The sequence below is a fragment of the Kogia breviceps genome, chromosome 9, assembly GCF_026419965.1.
Source record: "Kogia breviceps isolate mKogBre1 chromosome 9, mKogBre1 haplotype 1, whole genome shotgun sequence".
NCBI classification, from domain to species: domain Eukaryota; kingdom Metazoa; phylum Chordata; class Mammalia; order Artiodactyla; family Physeteridae; genus Kogia; species Kogia breviceps.
Genome location: NC_081318.1, coordinates 11,407,037 through 11,432,864, shown reverse-complemented (window position 1 = coordinate 11,432,864; position 25,828 = coordinate 11,407,037). Strand labels below are relative to the sequence as shown.

Below are 25,828 nucleotides of genomic sequence, written 5' to 3'. Positions count from 1 at the left end.
CTGGTCACTAAGAGGTTTCTCCTCTCAAAGAGCTAAGTGATCGGGTCTCAGGAGGCCACAGGGATCCCGCCCCTCCTGCGCCTCGGGGAATTTTAATACTCTGGATGATTTATGGCGAATCCACGTTGAGTGCCAAATTCTCTTCTGTCAGCCTGGGAGTAAGTAGCCGGAAGACAAGAACCACCGTCTGCTTTTTGACCCGGGACCAGCTGCCCACAGGGGTAATGCACTCACCTAACTAAGACTGGGATCTTGGGCATCTTCTTAGAGACTTTAAAGAAACTCGTGTCCCCTTTGTTGTCGGTGAAGTACACGCCGGCCACGCTGGTCACAAGGTTCCCAGGGAATGTGAACAGAACCCTTTCATCGTCGCCCTGGTTGGCCCAATCCCAGGCTTGGCCTCCAATCAGCAAGCCCCCGCCACGTTTCATGAACTTGACCAACTTTTCAGTCATGGTTTCGTTGTAGGCATCAATACAGTAAACCCCCAGGGAGTCCTTCACTTCTGGTTCAACCTTTGCCTCTACACCAGAGCCCTTGAGGATTTTGGCCAGAGGCGCCAGGGATGGGTGGACGCCAACAGGAGCCCCAGGGGAAGAGCAAAGCCAGCCCACTGCGTTGAGGAGAAAAGGGGTGAGCTGGGCCTCCACCAGGTAGTCCTCGTGGGACACCACCAGCAGGCGGCCTCGGCCATAGGAGGAGGCGGCAATGAGGACCTGGCCCACGTCATTCACCATCACCGGGAAGGAGGCCTCTCCGATCAGAAGCAGTTCACACGGGATGGCATCTTCGGGGACATCCCAGCTTGTCACTCCATTCATAAGGGCCTCAAAGGCAGCAGACGGAGTCGCCATGGCTGGATCCGCTTCTGCAGAGAGAAGAGCAAAGACTCAGCCTGGCCAAGAATGGATAAACAGACAAACAAGCCACGAGTTCACTCCTCCACTAGCTGGGGCAATCCTTCCCATTAAGCAGATGAGACCGACACTGCGAACCGACTCAAGCACTCGTCACGGCCGTCAGCGTCTGCAACGCAGGAGACCCTGTTGTGCCCTGTCAGCTAACGTCCTCACGGTCAAACTAAACCAGCTCGACATCTTGCACCACAGAAGGAAGCAAACAGAAGTGAAGAATTCGGGCAGAATTGTGTCTCCAAAGACAAATTTTTTTTTTTTTTTTTGTGGTACGTGGGCCTCTCACTGTTGCGGCCTCTCCCGTTGCGGAGCACAGGCTCCGGACGCGCAGGCTCAGCGGCCATGGCTCACGGGCCCAGCCGCTCCGCGGCACGTGGGATCTTCCCGGACCGGGGCACGAACCCGTGTCCCCTGCATCGGCAGGCGGACTCTCAACCACTGCGCCACCAGGGAAGCCCCAAAGACAAATATTTAAGTACTGATTCCCAGCACCCGTGAGTGTGATCTTATTTGGAAATAGGGTCTTTGCAGATGTAATCAAGTTAAGGTGTGGTCAGACTGGATTTGAGTGAACTCTGATCTAATGACTAGTGTCCTTCTAAGAAGAGGGTATTTGGACACAGACACAGGTACACAGGGGAGACACACACGCTACGAGAACATGTGGGCAGAGATTGGGGTGATGTCTCTATGAGCCAAGGAATGCCAGAGATTGCTGGCACGGAGGGTAGGAGGGAGGCACGGAGCAGATTCCCCTTCAGAACTTCCAGAAATAACCAAACCTGTCAACACTTGGATTTCAAACTTCTAAGCCTCCAGAACTGTTAGAGCAGGGGTCCCCAACCCCCGGGCCACGGACCACCACCGGTCTGCAGCCTGTAAGGAACTGAGCCGCACGGCAGGAGGGGAGCGGCGGCTGAAGCTTCACCTGCTGCTCCCCACCGCTCCCCATCCCATTACCGCCTGAACTGTCCCTGCACCCCCGCCGCCCGTCCGTGGTAAAATTGTCTTCCACGAAACCGGTCCCTGGTGCCAAAAAGGCTGGAGACCGTTGTGTTAGAGAATACATTTCTGTTGTCGTAAGCGACCCAGTTTGTGGTACTTTGCTGCGGTAACCAGTGGAAACCAACGCAGTGGTGTAGCACGCTATCTCCCCACCCCCACTCCTCCCCATTCGGCTTCCACACCGATCGTATTAATCTCAGCTTGGGGCCAGAATTTCAGTCTGAAAAGCCTGGGTCCTCATAGAGGGTTCTTTGGTCACAGTCATAGGCTGGGTAAGAGGAAAGCAGAAGTCCTCTGGCTTGAGTCCAGGTCCCAGACAATCAGAGCAGAGGTAACAATTTATGAACTTACGGCAGATTCTTACTTGCTCCTGGACATAGCAGAGAAAGGTGTGTATGTCTGTGGATGCGTACCCACAAAACCCCTCTGCTTCTTCACCACAAGCTCCCCGCATAAGGTCTCTCTGCAGTCTGAACTCCTCTGTATGCACTTCACTGAGGCACTCCCTCAAGGACAGACGTGTTTAATAGTCAGGACACCCAGGCCTCACTGACCACCCGGTGGGTCTGCACAATGCTGCTCTCCTGGTCCCTGAGGCTGTCACCACCTCTAACCTTATGGCCTGAGCCAACCTCATCATGTGTAACCTCTCAAACCACTTCATTCCTATCCTGCTCTTCCCTCTTCTGAAAATGCAGATATTCTTTAGGTGTTTATCTCTGGCCCTTACTGCTTTTTTCCCTGTGAAAGAATATGCTCGCTCAAGGTACTACGGCAAAGCAATTACCAGCTTAGGCTCTGGAGTTAGGCTGAACTTAGCTTCCTCGTTCATTAAGTAGGGATAATACTATCTACCACATAGGATTGTTCTGAAGATTAAAGGAATAGCATGGGTTAAGTGCCTTTCCATTATGTATTATAGGTGGATCTATAGATTTGTAGATATGTATGTGTGTTCACTTATTATATATATATCTTTGCTTAAAATTACTTAGTTAAGAATAAGCTATTTAAGTATGTGCAAAATAGGGAATTATTATTTTTTAAAATATTTCACAAAAAATTTATTAGAACAAAAAATCTATTAGAATAAACCAACTTAGCAAAGTCTGTTTGCAGAATATGAAATCAACATACATGTATCACTTGCAGTTCTGTACATTAACAAGGGAATTATTATAAAGCAAAAAGAAATCTAACCTAATGTTAGATTTTACCAACACTGGATTAAGCAAGCATTTATTGACTCTGATTTTACAGGTTTCATATTTTGGAGCCAGTACTAATACTGATGATTATATTTCGTTCTCAAGGATTTCTATGGGCCCTTGGCAGAGGCCTCTCTGTGCCTTCCCCAGGCCACAGATGCAAAGGCCCTGGTCCTGACATAAGTAATAAACTCAAGACCCCTACTGAAAGCACACTCTGCCATTAGTAACTGTCTCTAAAACTAAAAAGTCTTAAATTTAGTCTTTTCCCCCCAAGTTAGCTCCTCTTGGGTAAAAACATAAGTTCGAGGTCCCTAATTGTTAGTGGGTAACCTCCACCCCAGAGAACTACTGAGAAGATACAATCAGCAAACAGTTGGTTAATAAGAATCTGTCACGTCCCTGGCTCCTCCTGGGGTCCGCAAATAGCCAGGACAGCAAACGGCAAGGAGCCACAGCTGTGTCCCTTCTCTCTTCTGCCCCGTATCCAGCTGGTCACAATGTCGTTCGTCCTTCATGGTTTCCAGTCACACTGCCACTAACCTAGTTTGGGTCCTCCGTGATTCACTGCTGGACTAAATGGACCCAGCTTCTAAGTCACCAGCATCTGTTCTCGCCTTTATTCTTCTACAGCCACTGATTGTATTATTTCCCAGAAAAGAACCCTCCAGAGCCTTGCCTTTGCCCACAGGGGAAAATCTGAGCTTCCTCTTGGGGTTTAAGGCCTCCAGGGCTGGCTGCTTCTTACTTTCCAGCATATCTCTTGCAGCTTCCAGGATACTTGGCCTTCCTGGACATGCCCTGCTTTCATTTTAGATTCTCTTTCCATTCTCTTTCTTCCTGTTCCCTCTCCCACACCTTTCAAGCCACTGAAATCCTACCTTTCTAAGAGAAGATATTCACAGAAAAGGAAACTTAATCAATCTATGAAAATATGCTCAATATCACTAATCAGGCAATGTACAAATACAATGTACATTACCCATAAGATTGTCCAGAAAGAAGGGGGCAAGAAAGAAAGAGGAAGAGGAGGAGGAGGAAGAGGAGGAGAGGAAGGTAAAGATAATAATGTCCAATGTCCCAAAGGCTATGGAAACACTAGCACAATCTGTTAGAAGGACCTTGAATCTGAAAGCAATCTGACAGTGGCAACTCAGTTTCAAAGGTGTGCCCATCTTAAGATCAGCAAGCCTACTAATAACCTTTCTTACAAAACTAAGAACAGCAGTATTAAAGATATATGCACAAGGATGGTCACTGCCAAACAAAACTACAAATGGAGACAGGTAAGCGAAAACCTAGACAGGGAGACAGCGAGATGACAAACAATATTTCCTAGAACCATTTTTGACTCCCATGGGTACAGGATCTCTAACCCCAAGTCACAGCTACCCAACTTCCATGTATCCCCCGGATAGGCCATGGCACCGAACCTGAGACCCTGGGGCACAGGCCCCAGGCGGCCACCCATACACATGATGTAAACAACCGCCATGCTGCCGCCAGCGTTGATACTCCAAACACACCTAGAGCAGGGAACCTGTAGTTCTGTCTCACTAGTTGTACTCTGAGCTAGTTCATGGGAGAAGAAATATCTGTAGAGAAGTGACAGAGGGATGGACAGGTGGCCTGGAGATTTGAAAAGCAGGGGACAAGGGAGAAGAGGGGTGCTTTTCCTGCTGAGTCTCCCACCTGGTTCCTGGGCTTGACGGGTGGCCTGAGGTGAGTGGGGTTTGGGTGGAACCACCTGAGCGCCCTTCTCTCTGCCGGTTTTCCTTGTTCCTGCACCGTGAGTGAGGCTGCCCTGTCAGCCTCAGTCTGATAGCAAGGCTCTGAGGGTGGCAAGACAAGCTTTGAGAAGGAGAATGCTTGAGAAAAGCATGATAATCTGTATTACAGAATATCACGAGGCTTTTATAAAGAACAGTGTTAAGTCTATTTTTCTTCTACCTAGAAGAATGTCTTAGATATATCCGAAGTGAAAGTTTCAAATTGCTATAATATGTAGGACAAAACCCCACCTTTGTATGGCTGAAGATACTAACAATAGTAGTACTAGGAATTTGAGTAGTAGTGACAACAATATAGTGCTTACCGGGTTGCAGGCATCACTGTAAGCGCTTTACATACATTACATTATTTAATCCTGACAATAAACCTATGAGGTATGTGCTATCACTATCCCAATTTTAAAAATGCGCAAGACCAAAAAACAAACAAAACGAAAAACCTGATGGCCAGAGAACTTGTTACTTGCTTAAGTCACATACGTGGTAAGTGGATCCTTCATTCAAACCCAGGAAATCTAGCACTGGAGTCCACGTTCTTAAGTACCAGAAATACATAAGCCTGTTATTAGGATTTTATATAAACAGAAAACTATGGAGGCCACATTTCAACAAGGTATCGCTGACTGCATAGGAAAGGAAGAGGTGAACAGTATTCTTTATATAAGTCTGCACAACAATCCTTTGAATTGTTGCATGTATTGCTATTACAATTAAAAATAGCACAGATCATATAAATTCAATCAAGTAAACACATTAAATGACTGAATATATAAATGACTGGATCCATCAACTGATCCCATCTCACTCATTCTAAAATGTCTTCATCTCCCAAGTTGTGCATTTGTCCACCAATAAATGTGAACTCCTCCTCTGTGGAAGTTCCCTGAACTTTGTAGCTGGTTCTGTCCCCATTTTCACCAGCTATCAATGACTCCCACACTCGATTTTTCAACCAAAAGCTTCTTCTTTGTGCCCGAATCCGTTTGCCCTCCTAGCTTGGTGAGCGCAGATGGACATAGCCTGGGGTAATCTCTTATTTCTCCCCTTGAGTTCTTCGTCCTCGGTTCTCCTTCTGTGGATCCTGCTTTCTCTCCCCAGGCCCACTAACTAATGGAACCCAAGGCACTTCGGGAGTAGAAGGCACCGCAGGCCCGACCTGTAACTTAGGGCGAGAGCTTTCCAGATCCCTTACCCCTTCCACAAAGAGGCCCCATGGTACCTAAACGGGGTCTCCCTTTAAGAGACGTATCTAGAAGGGAAGAAGGGTAGTGGGCCTGCCTTGGATATTGTACCGCATCCTGCACTGTAGCTTGATTTGAAATCCCCAAAGTAGAGTAAGTATCTGAGGTCAGGGGCCGTGTTTTATATATCTGGATTCCCCACAAGAATGAAGAGGTGCCCCACGGATGGACGACTGAATCATGGATGTGGATGTAAGGGCAAACCTGGGATCAATTCTTCAGCATAGAGCTGCTCGGGCCTTGAAAAATGATCCATATCACAGACGCCCAGGATCCTGTAGGTCTTCTCGTCTTCATGCCTCTTTTTCCCCGAACGCTTTATTTTTCCTTATATGTCCGGTATCTTTTCCAGTGTCCACCATCTTCTGTTCATAGCAGCCAGAATTGGGGTGGGTTCATACCAGCCCAATCTTATTTATTTTTCACTTAAAATGGTTTAATTCATACATTTAAAAGAACATGTAATGCACGCGGAAGAATTTGGATGGTAAAATAATAATGATTTAAAAATTAAACAAACTTCCATACACCAATCACCCAGATTAATAAACAGACCGTTACTAACATCTTTGGAGGCCTTCCTGTGGTCCTCCAGAACCAATTCCTCCCCCCATCCCCGTAAAAATAGGCATGATTCAGAACTTTGCTTTTTCTATTCCTTTAGTTTAATCTTAATGCGCTCCCTTCTTAATTCCTGAGTTCCCCCTGGGCTCTCTTTCTCTCACTCATATTTGCTCACTTCTCTCACTAGGTAAATCCCAGGAAAATAGCATAATGGAGGAGTATGAGCCCATGAGTGAGACCTGAGTTTAAAAAAAAAAAAAAAAAAAGCCAGGTGTTGCCTCTTACTAGCTGTTGATCATCCGGCTTCAGAGGGTGTCCTATCAAATGGACAATGTGGGAGAGGGCCGGCCTTGACTCCAAGGGGCTGTCAGGACTAGGTTCTGGTGTGGGCTCCTCTCCCTCCTTTCCTCTCACCAGGCCAGACTCTCCTCCCCAGGCCCAGAGCCAGCCTGCAAAGAGCATGTCGGTGACGTCAGAGGAGTGGAGAGGGGGCTGAGGTGGGGGGAAGCAGCAGGGGGAGGGGTGAGAGGAGGGAAGACAGCGGAAAAGCTTGCGTGCGTTGGCAGGGAATTCTCCAGGCCCGCTGGCACGGAGGTCTGGGTGGGTTGGAGGTCCACAGACCACCGGCCCCTCTTAGACACACACACACACACACACACACACACACACACACATCCCCTAGTCTCTCTCTCTCTCTCTCTCTCTCTCTCTCACACACACACACACACACACACACACACACACACACACCATCGGCCCCTCTTAGACACACACACACACACACATCCCCTAGTCTCTCTCTCTCTCACACACACACACACACACACACCATCGGCCCCTCTTAGACACACACACACACACACACACACACACACACACACACACACACACACATCCCCTAGTCTCCGTGGGGGCAATGCAAGTGAGCGAGGGATCTCAGTCCCAGAGAGTGTTTGCAAAGATCAAAGGGCAGTAGGGCAGAAGTGATGATCCATCACCAGCTCCCTGTGTGACCCTGAGCAAGCCCTGCCACCTCCCTGGGCTACGGCAGTCTCCCCGATAAACCTGCGAGTTAGATGCTGTTTCTCTAGGCCATGTTTGTGCGTAACTCGACAACACAAAGCAATTAAACATCAGATGTTAGAGCCCCGAGAGGGGGAGCAATGCGGCAGGAGGGATGCTGAGCCGGAAAACACAGAACAATCTCTCAGGAAGGCGGACACAACGGCCAGGGGCTGTGCCCCTATCTGGGACCGGCAACCCTGCCGCTCAACGGGGCCGGCAGGTCCGCCGGCGCCCACCTCGCGCCCCCTCGGCCTCCGGCACCGCCCTCTCCCTACCCGAGCAAAGTCCACGGCCACCCGCCCCGGGTCCAGCCTGCGGGGCATTCGGAGAGGGCCACTCACCAGGTCGCCCTGCAACCTCCAAGGCGGCAGCTGGAAGAAGGAGGGCTGGGGACAGGGAGACGCAAGGTTCTGCGGGGAAGGGGCGTCCCTGCAAGCGGCGCAGGGTGAGCGAGCTGGGCGGAGACGGAGCAAGGGTGGGGGTGGGGTTCCGGGCTAGTCTCCTCCTCCCCGCTTCTCCTCCTGGGCGGGACCGCGACCCCGAGGGGCGGCGCTGGGCAGGGGACAGCACTTCTTTGTGTCGCCGGCCCTGTCGGCTCGGCATTGCGGTGGCCCCCATTCTGGCAGTGGGGACGGCCGTCTAATTAAAGACAAAACTTCTCTGACTAGTCATTAGTAAAGGAAATGGCTGAACAAACCACAGGACACAGTCTACAGAGTATTATTCAATTCTCATGAAGAGGTTAGATCTCCATTTCGTTGGAGGAATGTACTTGACACATTGCCTAGGGGAAAATAAAAATTGTAGAAATTGTTGAATATGCTTTCATTTTTATAATAAAAAGCATGCCTCCATATATTTGTATTATGGTGGGTGAAAGGATAGCTACATCTCTACTCTACCTGCTAATTTGTTTAATTTGAGGAAGAGCGCAGGGCAACTTTTATATAGCGCTGCATCATTTGCACTGTTATTTGTGTTGTTTCGTAAATTAAAAATAAGAATATATTTCAAGCAAACAATAGGTAGCTAAAATTTATTCTTCTGTGTACTTTTCAAATCCTCTTTCTTTCCTAAAGTCCTTTCTGATGACCAGTTGACAGTTGCTCCTCCCTTCTCTGAACTGCAAGTTCCTACTTTGTGTGGTGACTTCACCTAGCTCTGGTGCTACGGTAGTATAATGCAGGATAATGGTTAGGAACTCAGACTGTCACCAGATAACCTGGATTCAGATCTTAGTGCTATACTTTACGGGCTGAGTGACTTTGCACAAGTTACTTAATTCCTCTGTGCCTCGGCTTAAGCCTGGTGAGTGAATACAAAGTTCTTAGATCAATGTCTGGCATATACAGTAAGACTGTATGACTGCTTGTTAAATAAAATAAATATTCCAGTCATCCTAAAATTTAATAAATATGTTTCAAGAAAATGCATACTTTTTCATCTTGACTAGGATTTGGGTCCAAATCCAAGTCATATTTCCTTTCTTCATCTCCCTTCAATCCTCTTTCCCCAAATTGAATCATATGAACGATATTCAATAGGAGCATGTGGGCAGGTGAGCTCACTGGCAGGGTTTACATAGAGGAAATGCCAGGAGCAGAAATCAAGAGGACCTGAGTTCAGGATCCTGCTCAGTGAAGGAGTGATGGCGAGGATGTCTTTTATCTTCTCCAGGGGTCAGGGTCCTCTTCTAAACAAAGAGGGCTGGTGACTTGCTTGTTAAGACCCTTTTGGGTCTGAAATGCTAAGACTAGTAGCACCAAGGTAAAACCTGAAACATTGTTTCATGAAAAATTTAAAATTCAAAACAAAAATGCATATACTGCATACAAAAAAATAAATAATATGGCAAAAATATACATGGGAGGGATACAACCTAACTTACCTCTCAGGATGGTGGCATGAGACTTGGTGGGGAAAAGGTTTTAAATGTCAGATTTTGTTTCTTAAAAAGGAGAGACACATACAGAGGGAGAGAGAGGGAGTGACGCTGAGAGAGAGGGAGCTGAAGGAAAGGTGATAAAATGTCAACATCTGATAAATCTGTTATATTATTTTCTGTACTTATCTGTAGCTTTGAAAGATTTTATTATGAAAAATGTTTAGAAAGGGCAAGAATGCATTAGACTTTTGATGGTTACCTTCCTGGAGGAGAAGAAATACAGAACTAAAGAAATAAAAGCCAGACTGGTAGAAGAAAAAGCAGAGCCAGAAACAGACACGGACAAACCGCAGGGAATCCTCTTTGAAAGACATCTGCCTCCTTAGGCCCAACTGGTCTCAGACCAAAAACCCGACCACTTTCCCAGTCCCGCTGGGCCCACTCCCCTGGGACCCTGGCCGCGTCCCTCCCTCTCCCAGCCCGGCCGCAGGGAACTCTGTTGGTGCTCCGTGGCCTGCTCTGGTCCCAGAAACCATCTTTGTACAAGACTCACCCGTAGTCCAGCAATATCCACACCCGCTACTTCAAAGGGGGAAGGGACTCCTCTGCAGAGACGTGACAAGGAGAAGGGGTACACAACCCGGGATTTGAAAATTGGTGGAGGTGGTGGTGGACGCTGCGGGTAGAGGTGAGCGGCGGCGGGGGTGGGGGAGGGAGAAGGCGGCCGTCCAGGGAGCTGATTGGCTGACGCAGCGGTGGGGGCGGAGCCTGGCCGGCAGCCCCCAAACCGCAGAGGCCCCGCTTTGTGTCAGTTTCTGCGCGCAGATGTGTCAGTTTCTCCCCCAGCAAATCCAGGACGGAGAACCCCAGCCCCCCGCCTTGGCAGTGCTGCAGGGCAGTTTGCGGAAAAAGAAATCCGTGAGACTATTTACCAGCAAACGAGTTGGTGGATAGTGATAGTTCTTTATATAAAATAATACAACTATTTCCAAGGATGTGTTAAATCTATATATATTTGCCAGGAGTTTGGCTATATTTATATTTTTTAATAAACATTTAACGTGGTAGTAAAACGGAGATTTTGCATTTTTGTACAAATAAATTTAAAAATATTTTTATATGCTTATATAAACACAAATTTTATGACACACATCAAACTATAAGAATCGGACAGTAAAGAGATTACTTGTATTTTTTCTTCATACACCTCATTAACGTTTCAACGGTAATATAAATTATTTTGTGATAAAAAGAGATAAATTTAATCAACTAAGATAAAATATCCTTGCTCAAGCAGCCGGTAGTGACCCTTCTATAAATATGATTTCTCCCTGTGTATGGGTTTCTTGAATTTCGTTCCTAGTCCTGACTCATTTTAATCAAGAAAGAGTGGGATGCATCACTTGACTTTTGAGCCAGGATCTGGCTTTATGCCTGACCACGTATTGTCTTGAATCAGGTGTCTGCTCGTCTAGCTTGGTGAGCTCAACATTAGAAACCAGGGTGAAAACCACAGCCCCTTTTTATGGCTGGCCCCAAAGGCCTACAAGATCTGTGGGACCTCTGTATACTGTCCTGTTTCCGCACCCCTCACCCATCATCACCCTGGGTATCTAAGGAGATGTCCCCAGACCATACTATCCTCAGGAAGAGACAATTTTAAAGCTTTCTCCCCTAGCACAAAACAGTGTCCAGGCTGGACCTTCCACAGGAATGTGGATTCAAGGTAAAGTGGATAGAGTACCACACCTTGTGCTACTTCAGGGTTTCATTACAACTCCCCAAACCTAAAGTAAGCACAAGCCAAGAACTCTTTCATTCTTCTCCAGATTCTCCACTTCATGTGGCCGTAAACAGGTGCTCCATGATGTCCAACTGATGGTTGAATGCACAAGACATGACTGTGGGGTGAGGAAAGCAATCCTAGGATCACTCCTTTATGAAACAAATAGGATCGTGACATAGAAAACTGACCAAATTACAAATTTTCTGTATTGTAAGTTTTCTCCTCATCTTCGTGCTCTTTTATAATTTTCTTCCTTAAGCCTTTTGTTTTCTATGTCTCCCCAAATTTCAACTGGTTCTATCCTTTCTTTCTCTGTTTCAGACTCTACCCTACTAGCTCAGTTATAAATCCTGTATCCTTTTTCTTATTTCTACTTCCTGTAGAGGTTCTGTTTTACTTTCCAGTTTCTGCCCTGAGTAATAGAGACTGCCATGAAATCCTGAAAGCACTGAAATAACTTTTGAGATACTAAGTTCTGTAGATACTCAGCAACATAGGAATGAATGAAGAAGTTATTAACAGTCCATACTACAAAATGTTATGCAGTTTTTAAAAAGATGAGCTCAAGTCAAACCTTGAGGAATGCTCTCAACATATATTTTCAGTGAAAAATTAATGATCCTACTTTTGTATGTTTCTGTTTATCTAACAGGAAAAGTAAGGATATATTTGGCTACCTCAGGAAGTGGGAAGCGTTGACTAGTAATTTTTTCTTTAGATATTTTGTATTTTTAAAATATTACAAAAGTTATTTTGAAATAAAAAATAAAACTATTCAGTAATAACACTCTTAAGTATATATCCAACAGAAATGCATACACACGTCACCAAAAGACATGTACTAGAATGTTCAAAGCAGCACCATCCTTAATAGTCTGCAAGTGACCCAAAAGCTACACTCACTGCTTTCTCATCCCTAGTGCCACCCCAGCACTACTTTCTTTAAACTACTTTTTATTTTTTGGTTACACTGAGGCATGTGGGATCTTAGTTACCCCACCAGGGATGGAAGCTGCGCCCCCTGCATTGGAAGCACAGAGTCTTAACCACTGGACCGCCAGGGAAGTCCCCTACTTTCTATTATAAGAGTCTTAAATGTTACTTTCAGACCCACAAATATTGAGAATTTATTATCAAAAGGTCTGCTTTAACAGAAATTCTAAAGGATGTATCTCAAGAAGAAATAAAATAATCTTAGATAAATAATCTGAGATGTAAGACAAAATGGTGAGAGACTTCCAATTCTGTCATTGAGAAAATACCTTGTTTAGAACAATGCTTCCACTAAAAACAGCAATAAAAGTTGGATAAAATGTAGGAAAAAAAGGAAGACTTTGAAGAGCAAACAATATAAGCAGGATGAGAGAAGCTACAATTCTGAGGGAAGGAAAACACATGACATGAACTGCACAGTCACTGTGGCTTTTTCTTTTAGGGCATTTTCCAGTTCACAGTGCAGGATAACAGAGGCCAAGCAGGAAGTGTCAGCCTTACTGGTTCAAGATTACCAAACCAGTTAAAACTCAAAGGAGTGAAATTTCAGACAAGACAAAACCTCATAGAAGTGAATCTAAAAATCTATGTACAAATTCCCCTTAAGTCACTGGCTGACTCCTAAGCTATGCATGCACAGGGAGAGACCCAAAAAACTTGCAGAAAATAATGGCTAAGATGCCAATCAATTGAGCAGTCATTTCAGTAGCTGTACTGTTATGGAAATATGGAGGTCAAGTCCCACCAAAGTAACTGATTTTTATCAACACTATCTGCTTTCAGTTGAGACATGAGAAAAACCATGGCATATGAATAAAAATAATGCCTGAGAAGTAGGGTCTATGCTCTTGGATAAAGGAAAAACCTGAAAGGGACCAGTTCTAAGAAAGCTTAAAGCTAATCTCTGATAGTATTAAAGTAATCTGCTGGTACTTTATCTGTTCCCCACCCCAGAAAAATCCTCTTTGATAAACAATAACATCAATCAGAACTTTATGATTTTTCATTCATGATGTCCTGCATCCAATCAAAAATTTAGAAAGAGGTTAAAAATAAGGATGAATTATCAAGAACTCAAGAGAAACAACAAAAAATAGAAACAGACAAGTGGTTCAGACATTTGAGTTCTTAGACAGGGACTGATTTTAAAATAACTGTGATTAATGTGTTCAAAAATAAAAGAAACAGGTTCGAAAATTGCAGTATAGAATAAAAACATAAAATATTAAAATGGAAAGTTTAGAAATAAAACATAATCATTGAAATCAGGAATTCAGTAGTTGGTTGTAATACCATATTAGACACAAATGACCAAAGAATTGATGAACTGCAACAAGAATCAGTAGAAAGTATCTAAAAATAACACACAGAGGAAAGAAAGGATGCATAAGGAGATGAAAGGATACAGTAAAACTATAATAAGAATCATGAGACATAATAAAAGGTCTTGACATATGTGTAATCAGACTCCCAGAAGAGGAGAGTGAAACAGAAGCAATATGCTAATAATTAATGACTGAAAATTCTCAAGAAATGAAAAACATCAAAACTCAAATTAAAAAAAAAACCTCCTAATTCCCTAAGCAGAATAAATACAAAGAAAACTACACCTAGGCACATTATAGTCAAATTCTAAGAAACAAATTCAGAGAGGAAATCTGAAAGCCAGTGAGAAATAAAGGCTACTTTCCATTTAGAGGAACAATAATACATCTGGCTTTTCAAAAGAAAATGATAGAAACCAGAACACAGTGGTATTGGTTAAAAAAAAAAAAGAAGACAATCTGCCAACCTAAAACTCTATGCACAACAAAAATATCCCTCAAAAAATGAAGGCAAAATAAAGACAATTTTAGATAAACAAAAGCTGAGAGAATTTACTAGCATTACAGAATAAAAAGCAGTACTTCAAAATTAAGAAAAATGATCCCAGATGGGAGTACATAACTATAGGAGGGAATTGAGAATACCAGAAAGAGTAAATACCTGGGCAAATATCAATATTGATATTTAAATAAACAAATACGTCTTGTGGGATATAAAAGCATAATAAATATACAGTAACAATAGTATAGCTGCAAGATGGGGGTTAATGAAGATAAACGGTTTTAAATTTATTGCATTGTTTGAGCCTTACCCATACCCTGACACCAAAGTCAGACAAGGAGACTATAAGAAAGGAAATTATAGACCAACATCTCTGATGGATATAGATGCAAAATACCTCAACAAAATATTACCAAAGTGAATTCAACAGTACATTAAAAGAATCATACACCATGATCAGGTGGGATTTGTTCCAGGGATGCAAGGATGGTTCAACATTTGCAAATCAATAAATGTGCTACCACATTAACAAAATGAAGGATAAAATCATCTCAGCAGATGCAGAAAAAGCATTTGACAAAATACAACTCCCTTCCATGACAAAAAATTGTCAACAAATTGGATATAGAAAGAATGTACCTCAACATAATAAAGGCCACATATGGCAAGCCTACAGTTAACATCACACTCAAGAGTGAAGGCTGAAAGCTTCTCCTCTAGGATCAGGGACAAGACAAGGGGTCCCCCTTTCACTTTTTTTCAACATAGTACTGAAAGTTCTAGCCAGAGCAATGAGGCAAGAAGAAAAAAATGCCATCCAAAATGGAAAGAAAGAAGTTAAATTGTCTTTGTTTGCAGATATCTCTGTTTGCAGATGACTAACTTCTTTTATTAAGCTTTTCTATATATAAATTTGCAGAGACAATTCAGCATTATTACTTCTTCCAATCCATGAACAGAATGTCTTTTAATTTGTGTCTTCAGTTACTTTCATCAATGTTTTATAGTTTTCAGTGTACAAGTCTTTTACCTTCTTGGTTAAATTGGTTCCTAAGTATTTATTGTTTTTGATGCTATTGTAAATGGGATTCTTTTTTAAAATTTCCCTTTTAGGAAATTGCTAAATTGCTGTTAGTGTATAGAAACACAACTGATTTTCGTAAGTTGACTTTATATCCTGTAACCATACATTCAACTGATCTCTGACAAATGTGCAAAGCACACACAACGGGGAAAGGATAGTGTCTTCAATAAATGGTGTTGGAATAACTGGATATCCACATGCAGAAAAATGAAACTGAATTCTTCCCTCATACCATATACAAAAAACAATTCAAAATGCATTAAATACTTAAACATAAGATCTGAAACTGTAAAGCTACTAGAAGAAAACACTGGAAAAAAACTTAACATTGGGCTGGGAAATAAATTTTTGGATATGACCCCCAAAACACATGCAATAAAAGCAAAAATAAACAAGTGGGGCTATATCGAACTAAAGTGTCTGCACAGGGAAGGAAACAACAGAGTAAAGGGACAACCCACAGAATGGGAGAAAATATTTACAAACCGTATATCCAATAAGGAGTTAATAATATCCAAAATATATGAGGAACTCAAACAACTCAATAGCAAGAAAACAAATAATCCAATTAAAAATAAGCAAAGGACCTGAATAGACATTTCACAAAAGAAGATATACAAATGGCCAGCAGGTATATGGGAAAGTACTCAAATCCACTAATCATCATGGAAATGCAAATCTAAGCCACAAGATATCACTTCACACCTGTTAGAAGGGCTAATATGAAAAAGAGAAAAAATAACAAGTGTTGGTGAGGATGTGGAGAAAAGGAAACCCTTGCACATTGTTGATGTGAATGTAATTTGTACAGTCATTATAGAAAACAGTATAGAGATTCATCAAAAAATTAAAATTAGAACTACCATATTATCTAACAATCCTAGTTCTGGGTATATATTCAAAGGACATGAAATCAGTAACTGGAAATCATATCTGCACTGCCATGTTCACTGCAGCATTATTCACAGTAGCCAAGATATGGGAACAACCTAAGTGACTAACAAATGGATTAATAAATAAAGAAATTGTGGCATATATACACAATGGAATTTATTTAGCCATTAAAAAGAAGGAAATCCTGCCATTTGTGACAACATGGATGAACCTCAAGGCATTATGCTAAGTTTTGAAATAATTCAGAAAGAGAAAGACAAATACTGTACAACTTCACTTATATGTGGAATCTAAAAAAGTTGAACTTACGGAAGCAGAGAGTAGCATGGTCGTTACTAGGAGCTGGGGAGAGGTTGGAAATGGGGAAATATTGAGCAAAGGTTGCAAAGTTTCAGATATGCAGGCTGAATAAGTTCTGGAGCGCTAATGTATAGCACAATGATTGTCGTTAACAATATTGTATTATATACTTGAAATTTGCTAAGATAGTATATCTCAATTGTTCTTACCAAAAAATGGTAAACTATGCAAGGTGATCAATATGTTAATTAGCTTGATTGTGGTAATCATTTCACAATGTATACGTATATCTAAACATCACATTGTACACCTTAGATATATGCAAGTTTTATTTCTCAATTATACTTCAATAAATGTTATGAGTTAAGTATGCTATACTACTAGAATTACTGCTAAAACATTTGACCTAAAACATTAGAACATGTAACTTCCAAATAAGAGAAGGAGTGAAATGGGGAATAAAAGAGAAAAAAGAAAGAGTGGTTAGGGATGAAAGAGACAGATAAAGCAGAAAAAATTAAAAGCAAATATAAGATGGTAAAAATAAATGCAACTGTATTACTAATCACAGTAAATATAACTGGATTAAATTATTCAATGATAAGTTATAAATTGTCTAACAAAAAATTTAAAAATCTAGGATTTAAAAAAATACACATAAGTTTATGACATATGCTTTTTTATGTACTGGTATCTCATTGTGGTTTTTATTTCTTTAAAAAATTTTTAGTTTACATTGGACTATAGCTGATTTACAGTGTTGTGTTAGTTTCAGGTGTACAGCAAAGTGATTTAGTTATACATATACATATACCTATTCTTTTCCCATTTAGGTTATTACAGAATATTGAGCAGAGTTCCCTGTGCTATACAGTAGGTCCCTGTTGCTTATCTATTTAAAATACAGTAGTGTGTATATGTCAATCCCAAACTCCCAATCTATCCCTCCCCACAACCTTTCCCCATAAATTTGTTTTCTGTGAGTCTGTTCTGTTTTGCAAATATTTTCATTTGTATCTTTTTTAAAAAGATTCCACATATAAGCAATATCACAAGATATCTGTCTTTCTGTCTGACCTACTTCACTTACTATGGTAATCTCCATGTCCATCCATGTTGCCGCAAATGGCATTATTTCATTCTTTTTAATGGTTGAGTAATATTCAATTGTATATGTGTACTACATCTCCATCCATTCATTTGTCGATGGACATTTAGGCTGTTTCCATGTCTTGGCTATTGTGAACAGTGCTGCAATGAACACTGGGGTGCATGTATCCTTTCAAACCATGGTTTTCTCTGGATATATGCCCAGGAGTGAGATTACTGGATCATATGGTACTCTAGTTTTAGTTTTTTAAGGAATTTCCATACTGTTCTCCATAGTGCCTATACCAATTTACATTCCCACCAACAGCATAGAAGGGTTCTCTTTTCTCCACACCCTCTCCAGCAGTTATTGTTTGTAGACTTTTTTATGATGGCCATTCTGACTGGTGTGAGGTGATATCTCATTGTAGTTTTGATTTGCATTTCTCTAATAATCAGTGGTGTTGAGCATCTTCATGTGCCTGTTGGCCATCTGTATGTCTTTTTTTGAGAAATATCTATTTAGGTCTTCTGCCCTTTTTTTTTTTTTTTTTTTTTTTTTTTTTGTGGTACGCGGGCCTCTCACTGTTGTGGCCTCTCCCGTTGCGGAGCACAGGCTCCCGACGCACAGGCTCAGAGGCCATGGCTCACGGGCCCAGCCGCTCCGCGGCATGTGGGATCTTCCCGGACCCGGGCACGAACCCGTGTCTCCTGCATCGGCAGGCGGATTCTCAACCACTGCGCCACCAGGGAAGCCCTTCTGCCCATTTTTTGATTGGGTTGTTTGTTTTTTGGTATTAAGCTGTGTGGGCTGTTTGTAAATTTTGGAAATTAATCTCTTGTCAGTAGCAGCATTTGCAAATATCTTCTCCCATTCTGTGGACTGTCTTTTCATTTTGTTTATGGTTTCCTTTGCTGTGTAAAAGCTTTTGAGTTTTATTAGGTCCCATTTGCTTATTTTTGTTTTTATTTCCATTACTCTAGGAGACAGATTGAAAAAGATCTGTGATTTATGTCAGAGAGTGTTCTGCCTACATTTTCCACTAAGAGTTTTACAGTATATGCTCTTAAATTTAGGTCTTTAATCCATTTTGAGTTTATTTTTGTGTATGGTCTTAGAGAATTTTCTAATTTCATTCTTTCACATTTAGCTGTCCAGTTTTCCCAGCACCATTTATTGAAGGGACTGTCTTTTCTCCACTGTGTAGTCTTCCTTCCTTTGTCATAGATTAATTGACCATAGATGCATGGGTTTATTTCTGGGCTTTCTATTCTGTTCCATTGATGTATATTTCTATTTTTGTGAAAGTACCACACTGTTTTGATGATTGTAGCTTTGTATTGTAGCCTGAAGTCAGGGAGCCTGATTCTTCCAGCTCTGTCTTTCTTTCTTAAGATTGCTTTGGCTATTCAGGGTCTTTTGTGTTTCCATTCAAATTAAAATTTTTTTGTTCTAGTTCTGTGAAAAATGCCAGTGGTAATTTGATAGGAATTGCATTGCATCTGTAGATTGCCTTGGGTAGTATAGTCGTTTTGACAATATTGATTCTTCTAATCCAAGAACATGGTATATCTTTTCATCCGTTTGTGTTAGCTTCAGTTTCTTTCATCAGGGTCTTATAGTTTTTAGAATACAGGTCTCTTGCCTCCTTAGGTAGGTTTATCCCTAGGTGTTTTATTCTTTTTGATGAGATGGTAAATGGGATTGTTTTTTTAATTTCTCTTTCTAGTCTTTCATTGTTAGTGTATAGAAATGCAACAGATTTCTGTATATTAATTTTGTATCCTGTAACTTTGCCAAATTCATTGATGAGCTCTAGTAGTTTTCTGGTAACTTCTTTAGGATTTTCTAGGTATAGTATCATGTCATCTGCAAACAGTGACAGTTTTACTTCTTCTTTTCCAATTTGGGTCCCTTTTATTTCTTTTTCTTCTCTGACTGCTGTGGCTAGGACTTCCAAAACTATGTTGAGTAAAAGTTGTGAGAGTGGACATCCTTGCCTGGTTTCTGATCTTAGAGGAAATGCTTTCAGCTTTTCACCACTGAGTATGATGTTGGCTGTAGGTTTGTCATATATGGGCTTTATTTTGTTGAGGTATGTTCTCTCTATGCCCACTTTCTGGAGAGTTTTCATCATAAATTGGTGTTGAATTTTGTCAAAAGCTTTTGGCAAATTCTATCAAACATTTAAAGAAGAGTTAACACCTATCCTTCTGAAACTCTTCCAAAAAATTGCAGAGGAAGGAACACTCCTAAACTCATTCTATGAGGCCACCATTACCCTGATACCAAAACCAGACAAAGGTGTCACAAAAAAAGAAAATTACAGGCCAATATCATTGATGAACATAGACATAAAAATCCTCAACAAAATACTAGCAGATCAAATCCAAGAATACATTAAGAGGATAATACACCATGATCAAGTGGGATTTATCCCAGGTATGCAATGATTTTTCAATATCCACAAATCAATCAGTGTGATACACCACATTAACAAATTGAAGAATAAAAACCACATAATCATCTCAACAGATGCAGAAAGACTTGTGACAAAATTCGACATATATATATATATATATATATATATTTTTTTTTTTTTTTTTTTTTTTTTTTTTTTTTTGCGGTATGCGGGCCTCTCACTGTTGTGGCCTCTCCCGTTGCGGAGCACAGGCTCCGGACGCACAGGCTCAGCGGCCATGGCTCACGGGCTTAGTTTCTCCGCGGCATGTGGGATCTTCCCGGACCAGGGCACGAACCCGTGTCTCCTGCATCGGCAGGCGGATTCTCAACCACTGCGCCACCAGGGAAGCCCTCGACATATATATTTAAAACACAGATTTAGAAAGATTTAAAGTGAAAGGATGAAAGAATGATAAATGAGGTAAACACCAATCAAGAAACTCTTGATTTGATGATATATGAACAAATTAAGAATTCAAAACAAAAGCATTAATATTTTATTTTATTTTAGCCATATTTTATATCCCTACATTATGATAAAATTTTCAATTTATTCCAATTCCCTAATAACATTGCTCAAAATATATAAAGTAAAAATAAACAGATCTACAATGAGAAATTTCAAATTTCACCATCATAGTGAGAGATTTTAATGTATCTATTTTTGTATTGATAATTTAAGCTGATAAAAATTGGTGAAGATATGGCAGCTCTGGATTGCATAATTAACACCCTTGTTTTAAAGGTATATACAGGACATTATATAATTAGAGACTACACATTATTTTCAAGCACACAAAACTGACAATGTGCTAGGATATAATGCTAGATTGAATAATCCAAAGGAATTGGTATAATAATTCTCTGAATTAATTATAAATTAGCTAGGCAACATTTACTAGAAGATAATGAAATATTCTTTATGGAGTGACTGGAAATTAAAATACACATTTCTTAAAATTTCATGGCTCAAACAAGAAACCATAATAGAAATGATAAATATTTAAATTATGATTGCAAAATATTCATATCAAATCTTGTGATATAAAGCTAAAGAGCAGTGTCACAAATTTATAGCCTGAAGAGCTTATGTAAGAATGATAGCTCAAAATTAATGAGTTAAGCATATACCTTAAGAGCTTAGAAAAGAAATAACAGAAAAATTCTAAGAAAGCAGAAAGTAATAAAATAAATAATAATGAAGAAAACAAACAGTTTGTGTGTGTGTGTGTGAAAGAGCTAATAAAGTAGTCCAAATTCTGGCAAAATTAATCAAACCAAAGAGAGAAAGAAAATATACACACATTAGTAATGAAAACGGGGTCATAATAATAGAAAATATTTAAACGGATTATGAGAGAATATTGTGAACAGGTTTGTTCCATTAATTTTGGTTAAATATCTTGGAAAATGCAATTTATGAAAACTGATTCCATAAGAAAACCTAAATAGTCCTATAATCTTTAAAATAATTAGACCAACAAGTTTAATATCCTCTGACAAACTAAACTATAAACCCTGAGTGTTTTGCTGGTGATTTGAAATAATATTTGACCAGATAATTCCAATCTTGCACAAATTCTTCCAGAGACTAGCAACAGTGAGAATACTACTCATCTTATTTTATGAAATGATATTAACAACAGATAAGGTTAGTACTGTAAAGAATATTTACAGGACAGTCTTAATTCACATATATAGATACAAATATTTAATGCTTATCCTTATATCTAAAAGTTATTAGATATTTATCATAGAGAGTTTATTCCAGGAATGTAAAGTTGATTTAATGTTACTTTGAATAAACTAAATTTCACCATATTAACATACTTAAAGAAAACATCATATAAAAAAATCAATAGCTATAGGAGAAGCATTCAATGAAACATTTACTCATAATAAAAGTGCTTACCAAAAGGAGAACTGAATTTTCTTATCATGGGACAAAGCATTTACAAAATAACCATCATTAATGCAATATTTAAAGTTGATATGGTGAAATCTTTTTATTTATTATCTTAAGGATAAAACAAGACACCCCTCCCTACTTTTATTTAACATTATGCTGGTGTTCCTAGCCAATGCAGTAAGACAGGAAAAAGAAATTAAAAGTGTAAGGATTAGAAAGGAAGAAACAAAACTGTCATTATTTTCAGATGATATAACTGCCATTTTAGCAAATCTGACTCTATAGGTAATTTAGAATTATTAATGGAGGTTATCAAGTTTGATATATAATCAATATATGAAAGGCAATTGGATTTCTATACACCAGCAACAAACAATAAGCTACAAAATATAATTTTTATAAAAGAAAACATTTACAATAGCAATAAGAATATAATGTACTTAGAAATAAAGTCAACAGAAACGAGCAAAAGGAAAACAATGAAAGATACTATAAAACATTACAAAACATTAAAAAATATTAATGGTAAGCTAAATAAATGGCATTATATACCAACTTCATAGATGGAAAAATTCACCTTTAAGAGAATATTTCCCCTGAAATTGATACACAGAATTAATTCAGTATCAATAAAAATTCCAGCAAGTTTGTTTCTTTGCTTGTTTGTTTCCTGTTTTGAAGAACTTGACAAGTTTACTTAAATATTTATAGGGAAGATCAAAGGTCCAAGAATTGCTAGAAAAAAACTCTTGAATTAGAATGAAGAGGTGGGAGAATCTTTTCTACCAGATTTAAAGACTTATTATAAAACTATAGTAGTTAAAAACAATTTTGTATTGATGTAGAGTTAGACAAATAGATAATCAGAGAGAGTAGGGGAGCTTAAAACAAATTCATGCATATATGAAAAACTTGACTCATGCAGATCACTGGTGCTGGGACAGTTGATTATTCATATGGAGTAAATAGTATAACAAGAAACTTCCAGGTGGATTAAGACATTGCCAAATACAGAACTTTAAAAATTTTTAGAGGAAAGTATAGTAAAATTGAAATTAAAATTCAAAACTTAATTCATTGGCAGAGATAGGCAGACATACAGAGAAAGAAAAGCTAAGCACCAAACTGAAAGCAGATATTTGCAGCATGTATGGTTAACTAGGGATTGATTAGCATCCAGATTACGTAAAGAAAGCATTCCAATAGACAATAAGAAAAATACAAACAACCCAATCTGAAAATGAATGAGAGGAAGCAGAATTTCTCAGAGAGAAAGGAAAATAGCTCATCATTATATGAAAATATGGTCAGTTTCATTAGTTATCAGAGAAATGTTAATCAAAATCAAAACTGAATGCTATTTCATGCCTGCTCGACTGGCTAAAAATGAAGTTTGATAATACCAAATTGTGACAGGTATATGTAAAAACAGGAACTCTCATCTGTTGCTGGAGAGTGCAAACTGGCTCAACACTTTGGAAACAGTTTAGCAATAACCTAAGAAAGTTGAACATACACAAATCTTAAAACCCAGTATTCTACACCTAGGTGTACACTCCAAGGAACCAGAGTGAATGGGTGCATGTGAACCAGAAGGCATGTACAAGATAGTTAGAGGACATTATTTGTTAATATCCCAGGTAGTAGGCAGCTTTAAAATGGCCCCCAATAATCGCTGCCTCCAGATATTCATGGTCTTGTTTAACCCCCTCCCTTTGAGTGTGGACTGGAACTAGTGACTCACTTCTAATGAACAGAAGACGGCAAAAATGATGGGATGTCACTTTTGAGATTAAGTTACAAAAAGTCTCTGGCTTTTGTCTTTCTCCGTCTCTGGAAGCCTTCAGTCTGGTGGAAGCAAGCTGCCATGCTGATCTTATACAGAGGCCCATGTGGCAAAGAAGTGATGTGTCCAACCAAAGCCAGTGAGGCCAAGAGGCCTGCCAACAGTCATGTAGTGAGCCTGAAAGGGGTTCCCTCCACCCAGCCTTGAAATGACTGTAGCCCTAGCCAATACTTCGCTTAGAGCCTGAGAAAGACACTGAGTCAGACTCCCAGCAAAGCTCCTCCTGTATTCTTGACCCACTGAAACTTTGAGATAATATGCTTTTTGTTTGTTTGTTTTGTTTTAAGCTGCTACGTGTTGGGGTAATTTGTTACACAGCAATAGGTAACTAATATAAACCCCAAAGGAGCAACAACCAACAAATGTAGAATGAATGAATTGTAGTAAACTCAAGCCATAAACAGTGAAAATGAAGGAATCATCAACTGGCATGAACCTCAAAAACTTAAGAATACGTATGGTACAATGCCATTAATACGAAATTAAAAAATAGGGAAAGCCAACACATATATATGTTTTTGGAATATACACACAAATGGTAAAATTACAAAGGAAAGCAAAGGCATGATTAATACAAAAAATCAGGATAGATGTTATCTCTCAGGGAAGGGAGAAGACTGGGCATGACCTAGGATACAAAGGGGCTTCTAGGGTACTGCTATGTCCGATTTCTTGACCTAGGAGGTGGTCAGGCACTCACTTTATTAGCGTATATACCTTTTATTAATAAATTAAAAAAAAATCAAACCAAAGGAAAAAAGCAAAGTACTGAAGTAAAGTCAATTCACAAATAAATATTTTGGGGTACAAAAGGATGGATGGATGGTCAGCTAGCCATACGTTCTGTCCTTTATGTCTAGTTAGACCTGCACGTCCTCCAAGAAGTTTCCATGATTATCGGATTCGTAAATTTTTTTCTCCTATACATAAGGCCTTCTCCCTCCATTTCAGGTTGAGCCAAGTCAGTGGCCAGCTCGGGTCTGTTTACCTGGGAACTGTTCAATCCAACCCTGACTGCCTCAGGCCAAAGGCACTGCAGACAAGCGTCCGCCCGACGCCCCGCACCCACTCTCCCGCACCTTGCCCCTCACTCCCCCACCGCAGACACACTCAGAGCCTGAGGGCGCGTAGAGCACTTGGGGAGGAAAGCACTTTCACCTTGCGGGCTCTGCAGAAGCAAGCCACCCCCAAAGAATTCAAGAGCAAGTCCCTGGGAGGTGAAATGACATCGCCTCCACTGTTCCTTTCACCTGAAATCTCGACGGCTCCCTGCGGAGCACAAAAAAGCACAAGAAAACAGGGGGTCCCGCGCCTCCACAACGAAGCAAGAAGGGAACAGAGATGGAGCTGCAGGGAGACACCAGACAGGGAGCCGAGAAGTAAACAGCAAGCAATGCTCGGTGGCACTCACCTGCTGCCTCCCCTTGGGTACAACAGAGGCGCAAAGGCAGCCCTCACGCCTCCCGGACCCCACACAAACGCACGTCCCGGGCATCCGCATCGCTCACGTCGCCCGTCTCCCCGCCCGGCCACCCGCGCTCCGGACTGTGGCCTGTGTCACCGCCAGGCCTCTCCTGTCCAGAACCCATCGCGGGCCCACACTCACCCTTAGCCCCGCTATTCCCTGCAGCGCGGGTTGGGGGTAGAGAACACCGGCTAGGAGCTGGCGGCGGCGGTTCCCAAGGGGCAGGAGCTCCTCAGGCGAAAAGGGACTGGGATGCTGACTGAGGACTGGGACGTAGAAAGGACGTGGGTTGGGGGAGGCTAAGAGAGGGGCGGTCCCGGGATCTGATTGGTGGCCGCGTTGGTGGGGGCGGAGCCTGGTCGGCCGCCCCAATCGCAGAGGCCCCGCTTTGTGTCAGTTTTTGCACGAAGATGAAGCCTTATATCCAGGATGCAGACCGCAGCAATTTGTCGAAAAAGAAATCCGTCAGACTATGAACAAGTGAGCGGTTGAAAATAAT

At 41.0% G+C, this 25,828-nt stretch overlaps 1 protein-coding gene across 4 annotated transcripts in view; it reads right to left on the bottom strand.

The window, feature by feature from the left end:
- The window catches only part of TCAF1 (TRPM8 channel associated factor 1), a 43,860-nt gene extending 18,230 nt beyond the window's left edge, over positions 1–25,630 (bottom strand). The window contains exons 1-2 of one of the 4 annotated variants that reach the window (XM_059073477.2): positions 25,471–25,630; positions 235–868 (exon numbers count right to left, since the gene is read on the bottom strand). In XM_059073477.2, coding sequence (XP_058929460.1) covers positions 235–854 — 620 coding nt within the window. In that variant the 5' untranslated portion in view covers positions 855–868; positions 25,471–25,630. Of the gene's footprint in view, positions 1–234; positions 869–8,128; positions 8,265–10,225; positions 10,396–25,470 lie in introns of those variants that run through there. The other 3 variants (XM_067041939.1, XM_059073474.2, XM_059073476.2) reach the window with 3 other exon arrangements.
- Between the last annotated feature and the right edge of the window lie 198 nt (positions 25,631–25,828).